The sequence below is a fragment of the Lissotriton vulgaris genome, chromosome 5 (genome assembly GCF_964263255.1).
Source record: "Lissotriton vulgaris chromosome 5, aLisVul1.2, whole genome shotgun sequence".
Taxonomy (NCBI): Eukaryota; Metazoa; Chordata; class Amphibia; order Caudata; family Salamandridae; genus Lissotriton; species Lissotriton vulgaris.
The window spans coordinates 583,781,434-583,799,269 of NC_141693.1; the positions used below are offsets into that span (position 1 = coordinate 583,781,434).

General features: G+C 42.0%; 1 protein-coding gene across 1 annotated transcript; it reads left to right on the forward strand.

Moving 5' to 3' along the window:
• The first annotated feature begins 12,470 nt into the window (after positions 1–12,470).
• On the forward strand, positions 12,471–14,060 carry LOC147711292 (uncharacterized). The gene is made up of 2 exons (XM_086919449.1): positions 12,471–12,903; positions 13,187–14,060. The coding sequence occupies exons 1-2, from the start codon at positions 12,471–12,473 to the stop codon at positions 14,053–14,055; spliced, it is 1,302 nt and encodes a 433-aa protein (XP_086775575.1). The 3' UTR covers positions 14,056–14,060.
• Positions 14,061–17,836: the final 3,776 nt, after the last annotated feature.

Sequence of the window (17,836 nt, forward strand, 5' to 3'; positions counted from 1 at the left end):
CTCTAGGATCATAATCCACTGGTTATGAGCATAGAGTTCTGGACACACGTAAAAGGTCGTACAAAATGGACGTTTGATAAAAAACTATTAGTTGTAGAAGGATTTATAGAGCACATTAGGGCCTGGACTAAACAGTTTTTTGATATGGATAGATAGAGTGCAACCGGAGAAACAGTTTGGGACGCATATAAGGCAGGGCTTGGGGGGAAATAACAAGCTTTGGGGTGTTCCATCAAAAACAACAAAGGGAGGAAATACAAGTATTGACAGAAGAATTGAGTGTGAGTGAGAGACAACATATGGCTGCTATAATACAGAGGCAGACAGATCTACAAACTAGACTAGAGCTAAAAGTAATTGAGGTTAAGGCCAAAATTAATGGAATCTATAATAAAAAAGTGGCTGAAAGATTTCAAACAGCAATACTGGATAATTACGAGTATGGAGAGATAATGGGGAAACATCCGGCATTACGAATGAAACAAAGGGCGGTGGCAAATAATATTTTACAATTAAGAGGGAAGGATGGAACAATAGCTACAGATTTATCAGGGATATTAAAAATACTTACTGATTTCTATCCGGATCTCTATCGCTCCAGGGACAACATAACTGTTGGAATGCAGGTGGCAGTGGAGAACGAGACTCCTGTCCTCCCAGAGTTAGAAGCAGATATCACTATGAATGAGGTCCTTGAGGCGTTAGGATGATGGATTCAGGGAAGGCATCAGGCTGGGATGGGATCCAGATGGAGATTTATAAAGCTCTACAGACAGAACTAATCCCAATATTGTTGGATCTGTTTTTGTTGGTACAACGTAACGGGATCCTGCCACGTTCTAGGCAGGAAATTAATATTGTGATATTTCTGAAGACAGGAAAGGAGCCAGAAGATCCTGCTGCATATAGACCAATATCCTTAATTAATACAGACTAGAAATTGTACTCCAAGATATTAGCTCTGAGAATGTCCAAGGTAATTGGAACTCCAGTGAGACCTTGGCAGCATGGCTTCATTCCTGGCAGAAGCACAACGGACCACATTAGAAGGGTTATTTCTTTATTTGATATTGCCCCCGCCACGGGGACACAAATGTCTCTGATATTGCTGGATGCGCAAAAAGCATTTGATCAAGTAGAATGGGCACACCTGTGGCAAAATGTAAGATCTAAGGGATTTGGTATTAGAATATTAATTGCTATTCAGGGGATGTATGTTGAGGCCCACGCTAAAATACAACAAATGGGGGAAGAGTCTGGCAGGATTAAGATCAAGCAGGGGACGAGACAGGGGTGCCCATGCTCCCCTATTTTATTTGCCCTTTACATAGACCCTTCGATAAGATCCATGTTGGCGGATCAGGCAATAAAACCAATAGTGACCTTGGGCTATATCACAAAAGTACTAGCATATGCAGATGACATCGCAGTTGTTACACCAGACCCGCAAATTGTGATAGATAAGATTGAAAGGCTTGCAGTAGAATTTGGTAAACAATCAGACTATAGTCTCAATACTGACAAGACACTAAATGTTTGTGCTAGAAATACGCAATTCCAGGATCCACGTAGGACAGATGCTGTCACATATTTATGAATAGCCATAACCGCGGAGGTCGGCTCGACAAGGGAAATAAATTCGGCACCTCTCTTTAGAAAAATGGATGGGGACCTCAAGAGACTGGATAATCTATATCTATTCATCATTGGTAGGGAAAATGTCATTAAAATGACGATGTTCCCCAAGGTTTTTTATTTTTGTCGATGCATACCCGTTGAACCGGAGAAATCAATATTTAAAAAGGCAGAGGGGATGTTGTCTCTATTTATATGGTCTATAAGAAAATTAGGAGATCACTAAAATGTATGACTTTATATCAACACCGGGGTGGCTGGCACTCCCTAACGTTTTATATTATTTCTGGGTGGTAACGTTGCAACACATGATTATTTTATTTAGGCCTCAAAGCTGGGATTCAGTTGGGGTAGTGGAGGTGGACAATGAGACTCTGCCATCTATCTATGAGCTAGCAGTTGGTAAACTCGCTCCAGGGTTAGTGTTAAGGCAGCTGGAAGGCAGCTAATATAAGAAAACACAGTTTAACATTATAAGAGCTGCCAGGAATATATGGCAAAAATATGGATATTTCCACAAGTGAAAGATATACATTGTTGTGCCGCTCATCGGCCTTCCCGGCTCCATTTTATGATAATACAAGTATAATATGGGAAAAGGCAGGAATTAAACAGATTGGAGATATTGCCGACCAGAATGGGGTTGTTTCGTTTGAGGAACTTCAGTTACGATATGGGCTAAACACAAGCATTTTTTTAAAATATATATAGACAAGGGAATTGATAAATAAGCTGGTCTTACAATTCACTAATTTGGCTCGAACCCAGTTGTTAGATCTTTTAACGAAATATTGTTGGAGGCTACTCCAGATGACATCTGTAAAGTAGAAAGTAGAAAGTGCATGGGCTGTTAAATTGGACAACCTGGACATAGATATTTGTAGGGCATTAGAGCTCTCCAAGGAAACCTTTTTAAGTGCAAACCTCAAAGCACAAACCTTTAAAACAGTGTTCAGATTATATTTTACCCCAGCTAAACTTTGGGCGTTGGGGAAAAGGGATAATGATAAATGCCCAAGGTGTGGCCAGGGCTCAGCTGATATAATTCTTATGTTTGCTGATTGTGGCAAATTGTTGGGCCTAAAGGCGGGTATTGAACAGTTTTTATGTCAAAGTCTGGGGCAGGCAGTATCTTTAACATCACCATGCTGATATTTCGTTTTGATGAAAAATTACAGTTAGAGCTTTCTCAAGGTTACTGATGTTTTATGGTGACAGCTGTCTATCGTGTTTGATTGCTACAATGTGGAAGGAGGTAGACCCACCAACATATCAGGCATGGTATGCTAGATTGTATCATATATTAAATTTAGAGATTGCGCTGTATAAATGTAAATTGATGGAAGAGTAGGGGAGGCGCAGGATAATGTCTGGATAATTAGTATGTTTTTGTTTACCAATAATATATGCCGTCATTGTTTGGGTCTACCGCTCGGTATTTCTTGTTTTCTTTCTCTTTGTTTATTTTCTCTACTTGGGTTCTTTTGCTCTCCCTTTTGGCAAATGCAGCACAATTTAGTTTTTTTGTTTTTTTCTGAATATGTAACCACTGGTAGGATGTACGTCAACAATATGTAACTATTATTTTTTTCGTGGAAATAAACAAATTAAAAGGAAAAATAATCTTTTAATTTTCTCTGCAATCTCATTGATAGTGGGGTCTTTCAATCGGTGTTTGGGATCAGCTACAGTTATTAAATCACAAACACTCAGATTCCATATAATTTCAAGTTAGTTTATTCTGAGAGAGTCAGCCCTTCAGGGAAATGATGTCTTTTAATTTTATAAATGATGGTCTGCAGTTACAGTAGGTTTCATATGTCAAAATTGAGGATGGGCAGCAGAGTTGGCACGTGGCCTGTACATTTCCGTGAAAATTGCTGTAAAAGAGGGAGCCTTAAATAGATGAAAAAAGCCAAAGAAAAACGATCAAGTCTGAAAAGCTCGATACGTTGTAATTAAAATTAGGAGTTTGACCTTTCACCAGATATCATTTTTTAATCATTTTGTTTCCCTCAGTGTATGTTTGTGCTAGACAATATAGCGAAGAGTTTGCGTTGTGTTCACAGGGTAAATCCATGTGTGTATGCTCTGATGAGGGGTAATTAGCTTGATGTACCGAAATAGATATCTTTTCACGTTTCAAACTGGAAGGTCGTGAAAACAAGCATTTGCTATAAGAATTCGAAAAAAAAAGGCATGCAAAGTGCTGATCCTAAGGTCTACTTATTTCAACTCATTTGACCATGCAGCCAATTGTGCTTTAGAGAGTTTTTGAACATGCATATAATGTGTACATCCTTGAGTTGTCCTAAAATTGAGGTTTTCCTTTCCAGCGTAGAAAATTGAGATTGTTTTAAAGAAAAATAAGTGAATATTATATTCAGCCATCATCATCCTGTTCATTGGGCATCTAAGGTCTCTTAGTTAATTGTCAGGAACTGTTTTGTATATGTTCCTCTATTAAGCAGTGTATCAAATCCTTGTTCGTACAGGTAAATATCTCTGTACAGCTCAATTGATTCTTTCACATTAGTTGTTCTCTTGAGAACTCTTCCCAAATAATAAACTGTTTCTTTTTTGCGAGATATGTTTCATTGAGTTTTTTGAAAACACGTAAAGTGCATCACCGAAACATAATATAATCAATGTACATACCTTCTAAACAAGTCCTTGGCATGTGACACAGTGACACAGCTGATCCAGCACTGGAAAGCAACAAGAGATTACATATGACATGTATCTTCCATCTACAATAGACCGTACCGCATCCAAGGGGATTATAGGTATCCTGAAGAAACTGGGAAAAACTACAGCTTTCCCTTGGTGAACAATATCACTCAAACCATCCCACCGCCCCTGTCCCCTGTCCCCACTCCCTCCCTCATTACTCCTACCCCCAGAGATCAACTAAAGAACATATCCTAAAATCATAGACCTTACTGTGTCAAATAGTGGAAATGGCCCATGAGGACCATCATTCAGACTCTGGTTCGGAAATCGAATCCTTATACACCCGAGCTAGAGACCAGTACCAATGCTGCTTAATTTAAATTATGCAAATTCCAATCTAGCTTCATGGAGTAGAGTGGCAAGGTCACCCATCAATGTTACCCAGGCTTTATGAGAGTTGGTATGTCCCAGAGTCATCCGCAATTGTATCCGGGTATGTTCAAGGGTTGGAAGAGAGTGTTTGCCATGAAGAAAAAGCCTATACATCCCCAAAATATTCCCCATAGAGGTACCCCACTTCTTAATATCTGTGTGGATAAATTAGAAGTCCAATTATTACAGCCCCCTTTTCAGTTTCTCCTTGAGACAGTGCCACATTTAGATATGCTGCCACATGTGTACACACTCTAGACCTCATTCGAATTGCAGCCTCTGGAAAGAGAGAATAGAACCTCAATACAAGCTGGTCTACTTTCTGTATTCCCTGGTCCTTCCATTTAGGCCAGAAAATGGTTTTCCTACCCATTTGTCTATCTGCATTGAGCCAAAAGGGTGATGACGTATTCAGCCATGGGTGGATATTCAGTATGGTCTGTGCATTTTTCCCTATTAGTGACATGTTGAACTATCGGGTTATCCAGAGACCGTAGTATAGATTGTTTGGTATAGAAAGCCTCCAAAGTGTTTTCACAGCCCACTATGTATTTTTCTATCCGTTTCCACCTCAGGTAGTCCTTTACAGCTGTGGACCCATATACAGTCTCGGAGAAGGAAATTGACTAGATAATATGATTCCATATGGGGCAAGCGGAGACCTCTCGCCTTGGAGGTGGCATATCATTTGGCTATACAGAGATGGATTTTACTCCTCTTCAGACAAAATCTTTAACCACAGAATCAATTTCCCTTGTGAATGAGGAACAGGGAGGATCAGCATCCCCACAATAAAGTTGAATTGGTGTGTTGTTACAATTTTCACAGCCTAAACCCTACCCCAGAGTGAGTGCTGTAAAAGAGTCCATTTGGAAAAGTCAAGCTTTATCTTGGGCATCAGAGGAGTAACATTATCCTCAACCATATGTCACTAGCCTCTAGTTAATAGCACCCCCAGAGATTTAATCCCTTTTGAGACTCCTTTCAGACCCATATCCTCAACCAGCCTTGGTCCATGCAGGTAACAGCGATGGGGACATGCAGGGGGGGATTCCGAGGGACGATGCAGAGGGAAAAATAAATAAATAAATAATTTTCTTTCTGCATCGTCCCTCAGAATCCCCCCTTACATGGCCCCCTGCCCCACCACTGTTACCTGCACGGACTGCCGCTGTCCTCAACAAAGGCCTGGTTTATATCCTGAACATGGGCAGCTCCTCGCTTTCCCCCTAATTCACCTTGTAGCTGAGAATTAAGAAAAGTTGTCCAATAAGGTGGCTAGTGCCAGCAGAGAGGTCTGGGGATTAATCACTGTCTTCAGGATGTGCCTGCTTAAAGAAAGGAGTAGACTGTGTCTGCTCTCATCGGGACCCCCGAATAAATGGATGTGATCTAATAACTACAGTCAGCGTTTCAAAGGCCAGCACAGAGTGTCAATGCCTTGAATCCTCAGAGTCATACGATGCTCAAATGGGTTCCACCTCCTGACAGCCCCAGGAACTGAGTGAAACAACAGACACATTGGGGTGAGCAGGTGAGAGAAGGGAAGGATGGGAACAGCCGGGAGGGAGACCTCGAACGAGAGCAAGGCACTATGAAACACAAACATATACACCTAGGCATTTATATTTATTACTCTCTATATTATATAGATCAAACGCTATACAATACTAACACAAGGCTTTAATACCTGTAAAGGACAATAACGCAGTGATACTTTGTGATCAAGAATTCCACAAGAGGAGCGGCCATGAGCAACCTATGGGCGGAATAAGGTACATCAGCTTATAACTTAAGTGTATCCTTCATATAGCACTGGGAGACAGAAATCACACACACTAACATTCAACTTAGCAGTGGCTTTTAACAGGGGGGTATTTGGAGCTGGCTCCAGGATAAGCCCAACAAGCCCCTGCTGCATAAATACAAAGAAAGAAGTAATGTTATAATTAACTCTGGGCAAAGCCTATGCTACCATCGCGTAGTTTGCGAAGTTTGCGCTACTTCGCACTACGCGAACTGCACGTAGTACAGTGCAAACACGTGTAGCGTAGCGTAGTGCAGCGATCATTTTTTGCTTGCTTGCGGTCCTCAACATCAAGCTGGAGACCGTGAGCAAGCAAAATGACATCCCGGCGAGACTTTTTCCTCATTCGCGATCAGCAACATCAAGTTTCCGATCGCGAGCATTGAAAATAAACCTCCCGGCGAGATTCTCAACGCGGGAAGGTCAGGTTTCTCATTGCGAGTGGTGGCGTATGCTCAGGGCTGCTCGCAATGAGAATCTACCAGTCCGCGTTGAGAAAGCTGCAGCTCTAGTAAAAATCTACTTGATCGGCAGAAAACTACAGCTCGCACTGTGCAAGATGCTGTTTTCAATGATTGCACAGTGCCGGATGCTTGTCCGCACTGGCAAATCATTGAATATGGAATCTAGCACAATGCGAACAGGGTACTACGCAGTTTGCGTAGTGCTATGCTTATTGCTAAGTGCACTTGACGTAGCTACGCGTAACGCTACTTCGCGAACTATACCCAGCCCTAGTTATAATCCCAGCTGGTGTGCAGATGCACTGCCCAGCTTCCCCAACGTTAATTCACCACAGAGAATTCGCTAGAAGTAATGAATATGTGGGGGCCAAGAGCCGGTAACCGCAATTAACCCTTGGTATCGGTTAAAGGAAATAAAGTACTAGAGACCGTGGTAATTGTATCTCTATTACCAGCCGGAGCACCTTTGTATGGCAGCCTATAGGAGGTCGCTCGTGCAGCCCTGCAAGAACCGGAAAAAAGGTTTGTCCAACTGGACTACACAGCGACTAAGTACACAGTCAGCAACCGTTAAACACAAGGCAGAAATCCTTTTCCACCAAGTCAAGAATGATAAGAAGATTGTGGTGCCAAAAGCACCCCTACCAGTCCTCCTTGCATCTCGCGTGCTCAGCAGTACACATAATCAACGGCACCTGATCGGCGCCCTGGAAACTGTCATATGCCGGCAATGCGGTGACGTAATGCACTTCACCAGCCCAGCGCCTCTTGGGAAATGCAGTTCTTTTCCCTTTTCCCATTGATGGCGGCGATAACCATGGCTCCTGGTAGTGTTCTCCGGCGGCCTCCACCATGCCCTGCAAGAAAGAGTACCAGTGAGAGCGGGCATCCCTGCCAGGTGCTGCTACGAATCCATATGGGATGGGCAAGGTGAGTACTGCAGTTAATCTGCACCATTGGGTCCACTTGTACACACCTCACTTTATGTATAAAATCCAGGCCTAATCGAAAACCAAAACAAGACCATAAAGATATACAGCCACTTGACAGTTGAAAGCCTTCTCTGCACTAAAAGACATGGCAGAGGTCCCCACCTCATCATTCATTGAGTCTCAAAGGTGGTGAGCAAAAGTGCACACATGATTCCACAAGGATCAGTCAGACACAAATCCCACCTAGGAGTCATGGATCAAAAAAGGATCACCTCACGTAGCCTCTTCGTAAGTATATGTGCCAGGATCTTAACGTCCATGTTTATCAATGAGATTGGGTGGTAGCTCCTACATTCCAAAGGATCTCTCCCTTCTTTAGGTATTACAGTTAAGTTGTCCTTGTTGGACACTGGGCCTAGCAAACCTGTCTCCTCTATTTCACGGAAGGCCTAAAAAATCATAATGGACACTTGGGTATTCCAGGTCTTATAAAATTTACTGGGGAAGCCATCTTGTCCTGGGGACTTACAAGTCGACAGGTCAAAAATAGCATGACATATTTATCCTAATTAGATTTCCTCCTGAAGCAGGGCCCTACCCTCATTAGCCAGACTCAGGAGATGGATAGTGTTGAGGAACCCATATGTCAAAGGCAGAGCATTTCCACCTGAGGATCTGTATAGCATCTGATAATAGGAGGCAAAATGTTTCCGATATGTCTACAGGATGCGTGACAACCATCCCAGAGAGGAGGACTTATTGGTGGCATAGTAAGTTGTGCCCCCATTCCTGAAGCTGGAATAATAAAATGTGACCTGCATTTCCACCTGCTCGTCATCAAGCCTGCATTTGAGCTTGACAAGCGCTTTCTTCACAACCATCATGTAGATCTGATTATGTTTGAGTTTCATTGTCTCTAGACAGTGAAGGTAATGTAGGGTGAGGTACTCTTCATATGACTTCTCAAGAGTAGCTTTTGAGTGCACCAGGGTCCTACATTTCCTCACATATTGTTTTTTCCTGACTACCAAATCTTTCATTAAAATAACGTGCCAGGTCCAGCTGGGAATTCGATTTCATCAGGGTCCCTTCCTGGCCTCATTATATGTGGATGATATTCTGTTTTTCATGTGAGACCCGGTTGTTAATATTTCTCCAATAATAGTAGAAGTGATCCGCTTTGGAGCCTTCTCTGAACTCGTCATTAACTGGTCTTCCAATTGATGCTACCCTGCCCTTTGCGCTTGACTTCCCGCTACGTCAGAGCGATGAACCTCCCAGATATCTCAGTATCCTGCTGCATCTGAGCACTTCTGAAGTGATCCATATTATTTACAGTCCTGCCATGGACCACTTATCCACACAGATCGATCATTGGATTACCCTTCCGTTGTCAATTGCTGGCAGGATAGCCACTATCAAGATGGTTGTTTTGCTGTGCCTGCTTTATCTATTTTTAGATATCCTTATTCCACTAACCACTACGTTTCCTATGACACTTAGGGGCAGATTTACAAGCCCCTTGCGCCTCTTTTACACCACCGGTGCGTCCCTTTTGTGACGCTGCAGCAGCGCAAAGCCAGCGCCATGCTGCGGGGTATTTACAACATGACGCATCTGGGAGATGTGTCACGTTGTAAAGCCATGCGCCACATGTAGGCGTTCTGGCGCAGAGGGAGGCGTTCCGGTGCAGGAACGCCTCCTAAAAGTGGCTGAGTGAAATCTACAAGATTTCACTCAGCCACTTTTAGGGCCATGCTGCGTCAAAATCCTTCGTCTTCTTGAAGCAGGCGTAAGGATTGATGCAGCATGTTACAGATAGGGCACCCCCGAGCCATGCTGGAGCTGCGAAGCAACTCCAGCAATGTGCTGAATTTCCACTGGGGATGCTCCACGCATCTGTCCATCCGATGGCCACTGTGCGCCGCATTGTAAATGCACAGCATCAGAAGTGGCGCACGGGTGGGCAGATGCGTCGCAACTCTTCTGGCACATCTCTGCTGCTTAGCAGAGATGCGCCAGAAGTCGTAAATCTGCCCCTCTGAGGCTTGTTGAATTGGCTGTTTTGGGCTGGGGGATCAACCCGGGTGGAGTGGCAGATACTCACAATGCCTTTTTCACAGGTCAGTTTTGTAGTGCTGGATTTCTAACTGTATCATCTCATAGCGCAGTCACAATATGCTTATTTTTGGTACCACCATGATGTGCGACTGCAGTATTTAAAGCCTGAGCGCTCTCAGGCTCGCCCCTGCCCCCTCTCTACTATTTTACTGAAGGTCCCCACAAGCACACCAAAGGAAATCTACACATTGCAAACCACTTACTGGGCTTGGGAGAGACTTTGTTAATATTTGAAGGCTGAGTGCCTGCACTCCCCGCACTTGTTATTATCTAACGATCTGTGGATACTCCAAACCACTGAAAGCCTAGCGTAGCATGCACTTGCACACTGCTAAATTATGGTGGTTAGAGATGCGTTTAAGGAGGTTAAGGTGCACTCGGGTGCGGACATGGTTGAGAACTGCAACATATCCATATTGGACAAATTTCTAATATACAGCACAGGGGCACCACAGGATTTTCCTCCCTTATCCACAATAGGTACATTGTCTGATAGCACACACTTGGTCCCCCGACTGTACCACCTTGCCCAGACTCTTCACCCTGGGGTGGGCAGGGGCGTGTGGGCAGCTTGGGAGGTGGTTCTGGGGCATCTGCTGACAGACAAAATGTTGAAATTTTGCCGCGAGCAAATATGCTATTTTTCCAACAACTACAGGTATAAACTGCTCCACTTTAAATACATACATAGGGCCTATATCACCCCTAGCTTCTTGCTAAAAGGAATACCACTAGGCCGGATAACTGTAGGAGGTCTGCAGCCCTGCAGGCTGACTTCATCCATCTAGCTTGGAACTGCCCCCCCCGGTCCTGGTGTTCTGAGAAGCAATCTTTGATCAGCTAGCACTGATGATGGACTCAGAGTTATCACCCTCCCCACTGTTGGCATTTTTGGGATACGTCCACCCACTGGGGACTGGAACATGCCGCTTTACTGCTATCACCTTATTGCTGGTCAAGATACAGGTATTTGCAGGGGGGTTCTTACAACCCCATCTATGAAGGCATGGGTGAGAGACCTGATGTATTGCGATACCACTAGCAATTTTTATGTGACAATTATATCCCTCGCCTCCCAACTCCGTGCCTATCCATTATCACCATGGAACTGCGTGCTGGCGAGAGAGCAAGCAGTGACTGCACGACAGTATATCAGACTTTCATTTCATCTCGACCCAGAGGTTCATGGAGCACTGACTTCTTATGTTTCTAGCTTATACTCAGAAATACTGATAAAGCTTTAGAAAAGTCATACCTGTACCAATTAGGTATTGTATTTTTAACATCATTGTATATAAATTTCTTCACATATTGATAGCAACATAGTGAGTGACTGAGGGATCGTACTCTGTCCTGACGAAGAAGCATCTCTAGCTTCAAAACATGTTGACACCTAAAGGAGAATATGCACATTACTAGAGTGATCTCTCCGACTACACATTTTTTAACAATATCTGCCTATGACCAAATAAAGTTTTCTTGAATCCATAAGGCCAGGTATTTTTTAGCATCACTTTTCATTCACCCCTGACCCTTTTTCACTCACAACAGATAAAGCTCACATAGCACTTACAAATAAGCACGCCCGTCCTGCAGCGGGCGGTAAGACCCCGATGATGAAGCATGACACCAAGGGCCCCTTTTTGTGTGAGGGGTATTTTATCAAACATTGTGTATGCCTGATATTTCTAGACATACAATAATCCTCTCCGAGGTGGTTCCTTTTGTTTCATTAATATCTGTTATCACACCCTGAACTCACCGACTGAAAGACCTTAAAGCTCTTCTCACAAAATGCACCTGCTGACATATATGGTAACCCACAACATCTGGATTTTATGTTTTTTTTAGAAATTGTTGTGAATTTGCTATTGATATGTCTCATGCTTTCCGCTAAAATGGGCATGATATGTCTTATCTTCTCTTTATGGTAAATGTGCTCTTTGCTGTTGTACTTGAGAAATGCCAATAAAAACAAACTAAAACAATAATAATAATATTAGCCTGCCAGGTCGCTTTTCCTGCTCCCCATATCATCTGCTGAGTTCCACAATTTTCAACACAATAAGGGGTAGATGTATCAAGAAAATCGTTTGCGATTTCTTAATTGCGATTCATTGCGAATCGCAATTAAGAAGTCGCATAATGGGATGTATGTAATTTTCTGCGATTTTTTTGCGATTCCTTATATGTCGCATAATTTTGTGCGATTTTTTTGCGATTCTTTAATTGCGATAATCGCTAAATAAGGAATCGCTAAAATGCATGAATCTGCTGCTGAAAACTGAAAAATAGCTGAGTCATAGTCAGGAAGTGAACCTGATTAGATCCACCTGTATGCCTGAGCCACACCCAGTGGCAGTTGAAAACCTGTTTGGCTGGTGTGAAGAGCTGTTTTACTGCACAATGGAGGCTGGAAATTCTGAAGCTGGGCCCTCTGCAGAGAAAAGGAAAAGGAAACAGAAGTTTTCTGAGAGGGAGGTGGAGACCTTGATTGAGGAAATGGCCTGCAATCATGAACTATTATTTGGGAAACAGGCTAAAAATGTTCCAGATGTAAGGAAAAGAAAGATTTGGCTGGAAATCCAAGAGAAAGTGAATGCGGTTGGAGTCATCCCAAGGTCAATTGAGGAAATTAAGAAGCGTTGGTACGACATGCGGCTGAGGGCAAAGGAGAAACTTGCTGAGAGAGTGAAGGAAGCAAATAAAACAGGAGGAGGAACAGTAAATATAGACCAGCCAACCCCACATGAGGAGCTTGTGGAATCAACTATACAACAAGAAAGTATAAGTGGAGTGACAACAATTGACAGTTCAGAACACCAACTTGCAGAAGAAGGTAAGATGGATGCAAGACTGATTACATGGATATGTATGTTGTGTGTGATGCCCTGCATGAATGAGTGGATTTACATTGAGGGTCTTCATTGCTGATTGGCATTAATAACTGCAGTGTATGTAAATGTAGTAAACATATCTAACTTTATTAGTTTGGCTTTTAATAACCCAACGATTACCTATAAATAACTTCAAAACACAATCTGTTGTTTGCATATTTAAATTTTTATTAAGCAGACAGACAGACAAGCAAAATTCTCATTTGCCTCTTTCTTCATTCTTAGATCATGTTGAACAGTCACATGATGTTGAAGGTGGCCAATCTTCCCAAGAAAATAATACTGGCCCTGAAGACCTTATTGACAATAATGAGGAGGAATCCATCACTTTTACTAGGCGTAAAAGAAGACCTGTTGCACAACTGCAACCTTTCCAAGACTCAGACGAGGAACCTGAGGGATCAAGAAGTATTGTCCAAGAGTCAGAAAATGCAGGTACCAATGTAGAATTAGTAAATGATTCAGCAAGAAGAAGATCATACTCTGTCAGTACTTCCAGACAGAACAGGGGTGAAGCAATAGAGAATGTAAATATATTTGCAGGTTTGGAGCACAACATGCTTAAAGTGCAAGAAAAGCAGCACAAAGCACTGAGGTCCATCAATGCCCAACTGAACAAATTGAACAAAAGTAATACCCATGTGGCGGATGGCATGAGGCGCATGGCTGACTCTTTAGACAGACTCTGTGTTGCTTTAGAGAATTCTGAAACAAATAGGGCCAGAGATTCACGTCGACGTAACTTAAAGCTACAAAAGTACTATACTGCTGTCAACAGACTATGCACTGTATCTGCACAAAGCAATGTGCGCAGCATTACTATGCAACGCATGGTCAGTGAGTGCTCAAGAAATGTTGCAAAAGGGCTGGATAAGTTTTCACATTCCTTTGAATTATTAAATACATGCAAAAAAGGTTCTACTGCTTCATTTGAGCCCATTGAGAATGAGGACACTGGAAGTGGAAGCAGCAAGAACCCTACACCTACATTGGACACCACTGCCCACAGGAGTGGAAGGCAAGTGTCTCCACAGACATCTGTGAGGAGAAGTGGGCCAGGGCAAAGGAAAAGCAGCAGACAGGCCAAAAAGTGAACATTAATTTTCACAAATCTTAAATGGAAATAGAATGTTAGACTGATGACACAGTCTTTGTTGTAAGTCCTGTGAAGTAACAGGTTTCTTTTGTCACTAGCATTGCTAAATTACTAATAATAAATGTTTCAATGCACGAAACAGCTGTGTTGTTTTTTGAACTTACCTAGAAATAATTGTTTGTTATTTCTGCACGCCTTTGACGACCAGCAACAGCTCCTAACCCAGTACCACATCTTCTTGGTGGTGGTACATCATCATTGTCTGAGGATTCAGGTTCACTCACTTCACATTCAGTTCCTTTCCTTATTGCCATGTTATGTAACATTGCACAACTTGTGATAATTTTGCAACACAGGGATGGTTTATATTGCAAAGCTCCACCACTTTTATGGATTCTTCTGAATCTACTTTTCAAAATTCCAAAAGTTCTCTCAATGACTCCACGTGTAGAGCGGTGTGCCTTATTGTATCTTCTTTCATGTACGTTTGTTGGATTCAGGTATGGGGTCAATATAAAGTCACGAACTGCATACGCGCTGTCTCCTGCACAGTAATGTGAATAGTTGTTAGTTTGTACTTTAAATTAGACAATTTGAATCAAGTTGAAGTAATTTTTAAAAGCACTTACCAAGCAGAAACCCATCTCCAAATTCACCAGTACTCAAACGGGCATGTAATGCACTGTGTCTAAATATATATGAGTCATGAGTGCTTCCAGGGAATTTTGCAACAATGTCAGTAATGATGTACTTAGCATTACACACCATTTGAATGTTTAAAGAGTGGTAACTTTTCCTATTCCGATAAAGATGTTCAGTTGCAGCAGGAGGAGTAATGGCAATATGTGTTCCATCTATACATCCAATAACATGTGGAAAATGAGCTATTTGATAAAAGTCATACTTAGAAATTTGGATATCTTGAGGAGTGCTGGAAAGGTAAATGTGATGGTGCAACCTGCTCATCATTGCATCCAGAAACACCCTGAAGAATCTTGAAAAAGCACTCTGGGATACTCCTCCTACCTCTGCTATCACCCTTTGAAAAGATCCAGAAGCAAGAAGATGTAGGGAACACAGTACTTGCACATGAGTTGGTATTGAATGTGTCCTGTGTGTCTCATGCTCTAAGAAAGGCTTTAACTCCACAATGAGGTCCAAAATGGTATGTGGATGCAGTCTATATTTTTCAAAAATGTCTTCTTCTGTCTGTTGAAATAAGGTAATCCTCAGTCTGAAAATCCTTTCCTGCCTCTGTCTCCTCTGTGCAAGAGCTTGAATGCGCAGCCTTCTAGCTATCACGTAAAGTGCAGCCATTGTTCTCTTCAAAAGAGGCAGTTGGGCCTGTCATTTATACTTTCAAAAATTTTTGCACCTGGTTTGAGTTAGTGTTATTAGCGAGTTCTTAATCTGCGAAAATCGTTTTTTCGCTAATTGCGATTCCGTCATACATCTCTTTGCGAATTCGCAACATATTAGCGATAATCGCAAACAACGAAACATACAAACTAAAGAATCGCAAAATGAATTCGCAGAAAACGAAAAAATCGCTAATAAGGACACGCAAAAAGTGCGATTTCTAAATTAGCGATGCGAAAATTCACATACATCCCAAAACATGCAAAATGTCCGTTTGCGATTCGTTAAGGCCAAATTTCGCAGAATTTTGGACTTAACGATTCGCAAACGGCTTGATACATCTAGGCCTAAGTTTCTATTTCCGTTTTTTTCTCTGGAAGACGGTACTTAGCTACAATATCCTCCATAACCCTATGGGAGTAAGGCCTAGATGTATTAAGCAGTTTGCGATTCGTTAAGGCCGAATTTCGGCCTTAACGAATCGTAAACTGAAATTTTGCATCTTTTGAGATGTATGTGTGATTAGCAAAATAAGGAATCGCAATAAATTGCGATTCCTTATTTTGCATCAGCATTTAAGGAATCGCAAATGTGCGATTCCTTAAATGCCATGTATGAAGCTTTTTTTTTTTGCGAATTGAGGTTAAGGACTCGCAAATTAACACGAACTTGAGGTTCGTGTTAATTTGCGAAATCCTTCAAAACAACAAAATATCACTATTTTGAAGGTGGCATGTGGCACACATACATGCCCATAGGGCATGTATGTGTGCCATATGCACACACATGTAAGTTTCAGGGGTGCAGCAGGGTGTCCATAAGACACCCCTGCACCCTTGAAATAATTCTCAGATTGCGAGTAGCAAATTGCGAATTCGCAATTTGAGAATTAATGCACATTCATTCCTATGGGCCTCCTGGCCCATAGAAATGAATGGGAAAATTATTCCTTAATTGCGATTAGCAATTTGCTAATCGCAATTAAGGAATGTTAAGGAATCGCTAAAATATAGCGAATTCCTACATACATACCATTTTGCACTTCTCTAATAGCGATTCCTTACCAATCGCTATTAGAGAAGTGCAAAACGATTTCTTGATACATCTACCCCTAAGTCTTCGGTCTACCGTCATGGTGAATAATATTAGGACGTGGGCCAACAGCACCCATGGCCTATGTCAGAATAACAGGTTAAAGGTAGCATGGAATGGTGTGCTAAAACAAAATAAATGCATCAGGAGGCATTGTTGAGAGGGAAAGCGTAGGTATAGTCTTTATCCACGGGGTAGCACAGACACCCTACATCCACCTTCGAATGATCTCCAAGTAAATCTAGTAAGGGTGCCATGTCTACCGCATTGCATCAGTCAGGGGTACCGGTGCGTTCAATAACAAGGTCTGGGGTTAAGTTCCAGTCGCTCCCCACAATCAGTAGCTACATTGAGCATTCAGTAACGCGTGACGGAACTGGCAATTTAATTCAAATCAGAACTTTCAATAGCATTAAATCAGTTACAGAGACCTGTAGCTGTCTGCCACAACAATACCTTACCACCCTTTCGTTGTTATTGGTCGGTTTTATGATGACATGTATTCGCTATGTTATTTCAATTCATTCAATATATGTTTTGAGAGCCTATGAATGCTTTCTGCTTGACTGTAAACCGTGCACGTTTCTTGGTATCCAACCACCTTTTTAGAAAGTAAACTTAATACACATCATTAGCTCGTGAAGCATGCTGTAGCTACTCAATCCGTGATGTGAACAATTTGGTTAGGCTCTAGCATTAAAATGTAGAAGAAGGGAGCTAATATTCGGAGAAATTACTAGATTCAAATATTCTTAATTTGGCATTTTTAAATAACACCATAAAATTACAATATAAAAACAAAAATATCAACAAATACCGTTAAAGGACACATCAGAAGGGATACAGTACTATTAGTTACATAAAATATACATAAAACAAACGTATTCCGCTCCAGACTCCTATCCAAATTTTCTTAGTATTTGCTTAACAGATACCTCTAGTGTCTCTTAATTTAGCTGCCGCTCTTAAAAAGTTTATCAAAAGTTTATCTACCTTCGCTAGACTCGCCGTGCCTGTTTTATAGTTAACATTTTTCCCCAGATTTTTGTGCCCCACCTCCATGACATATGATTTAGACAGGTTAGCAGATAAATCTAAGCTGCTCATAAAGTCTACAAACCCATCTATCAGCAGCTACAGTCCAAGGGGTGTGCGAGCCAGCAAGACCGCATCGTCTGCGTAAAGCAAGACGGAAATTGGTCTGTTTCTTATTCTGGGTGAGTCCACTTTTAATCTAGATAAAAACTGTTCTAGGCCATTAATGTATGGGGAAAACAAAAAGGGGGCCAAAATGCACCCCTGCCTGACCCCACTGGTGCACCTGAAGG

Coding starts and splice junctions, on each gene's coding strand:
- LOC147711292 (XM_086919449.1), top strand. CDS start 12,471: ATGGAGGCTGGAAATTCTGAAGCTGGGCCCTCTGCAGAGAAAAGGAAA. Junction 12,904..13,186: donor ACACCAACTTGCAGAAGAAG/GTAAGATGGATG, acceptor CTTCATTCTTAG/ATCATGTTGAACAGTCACAT.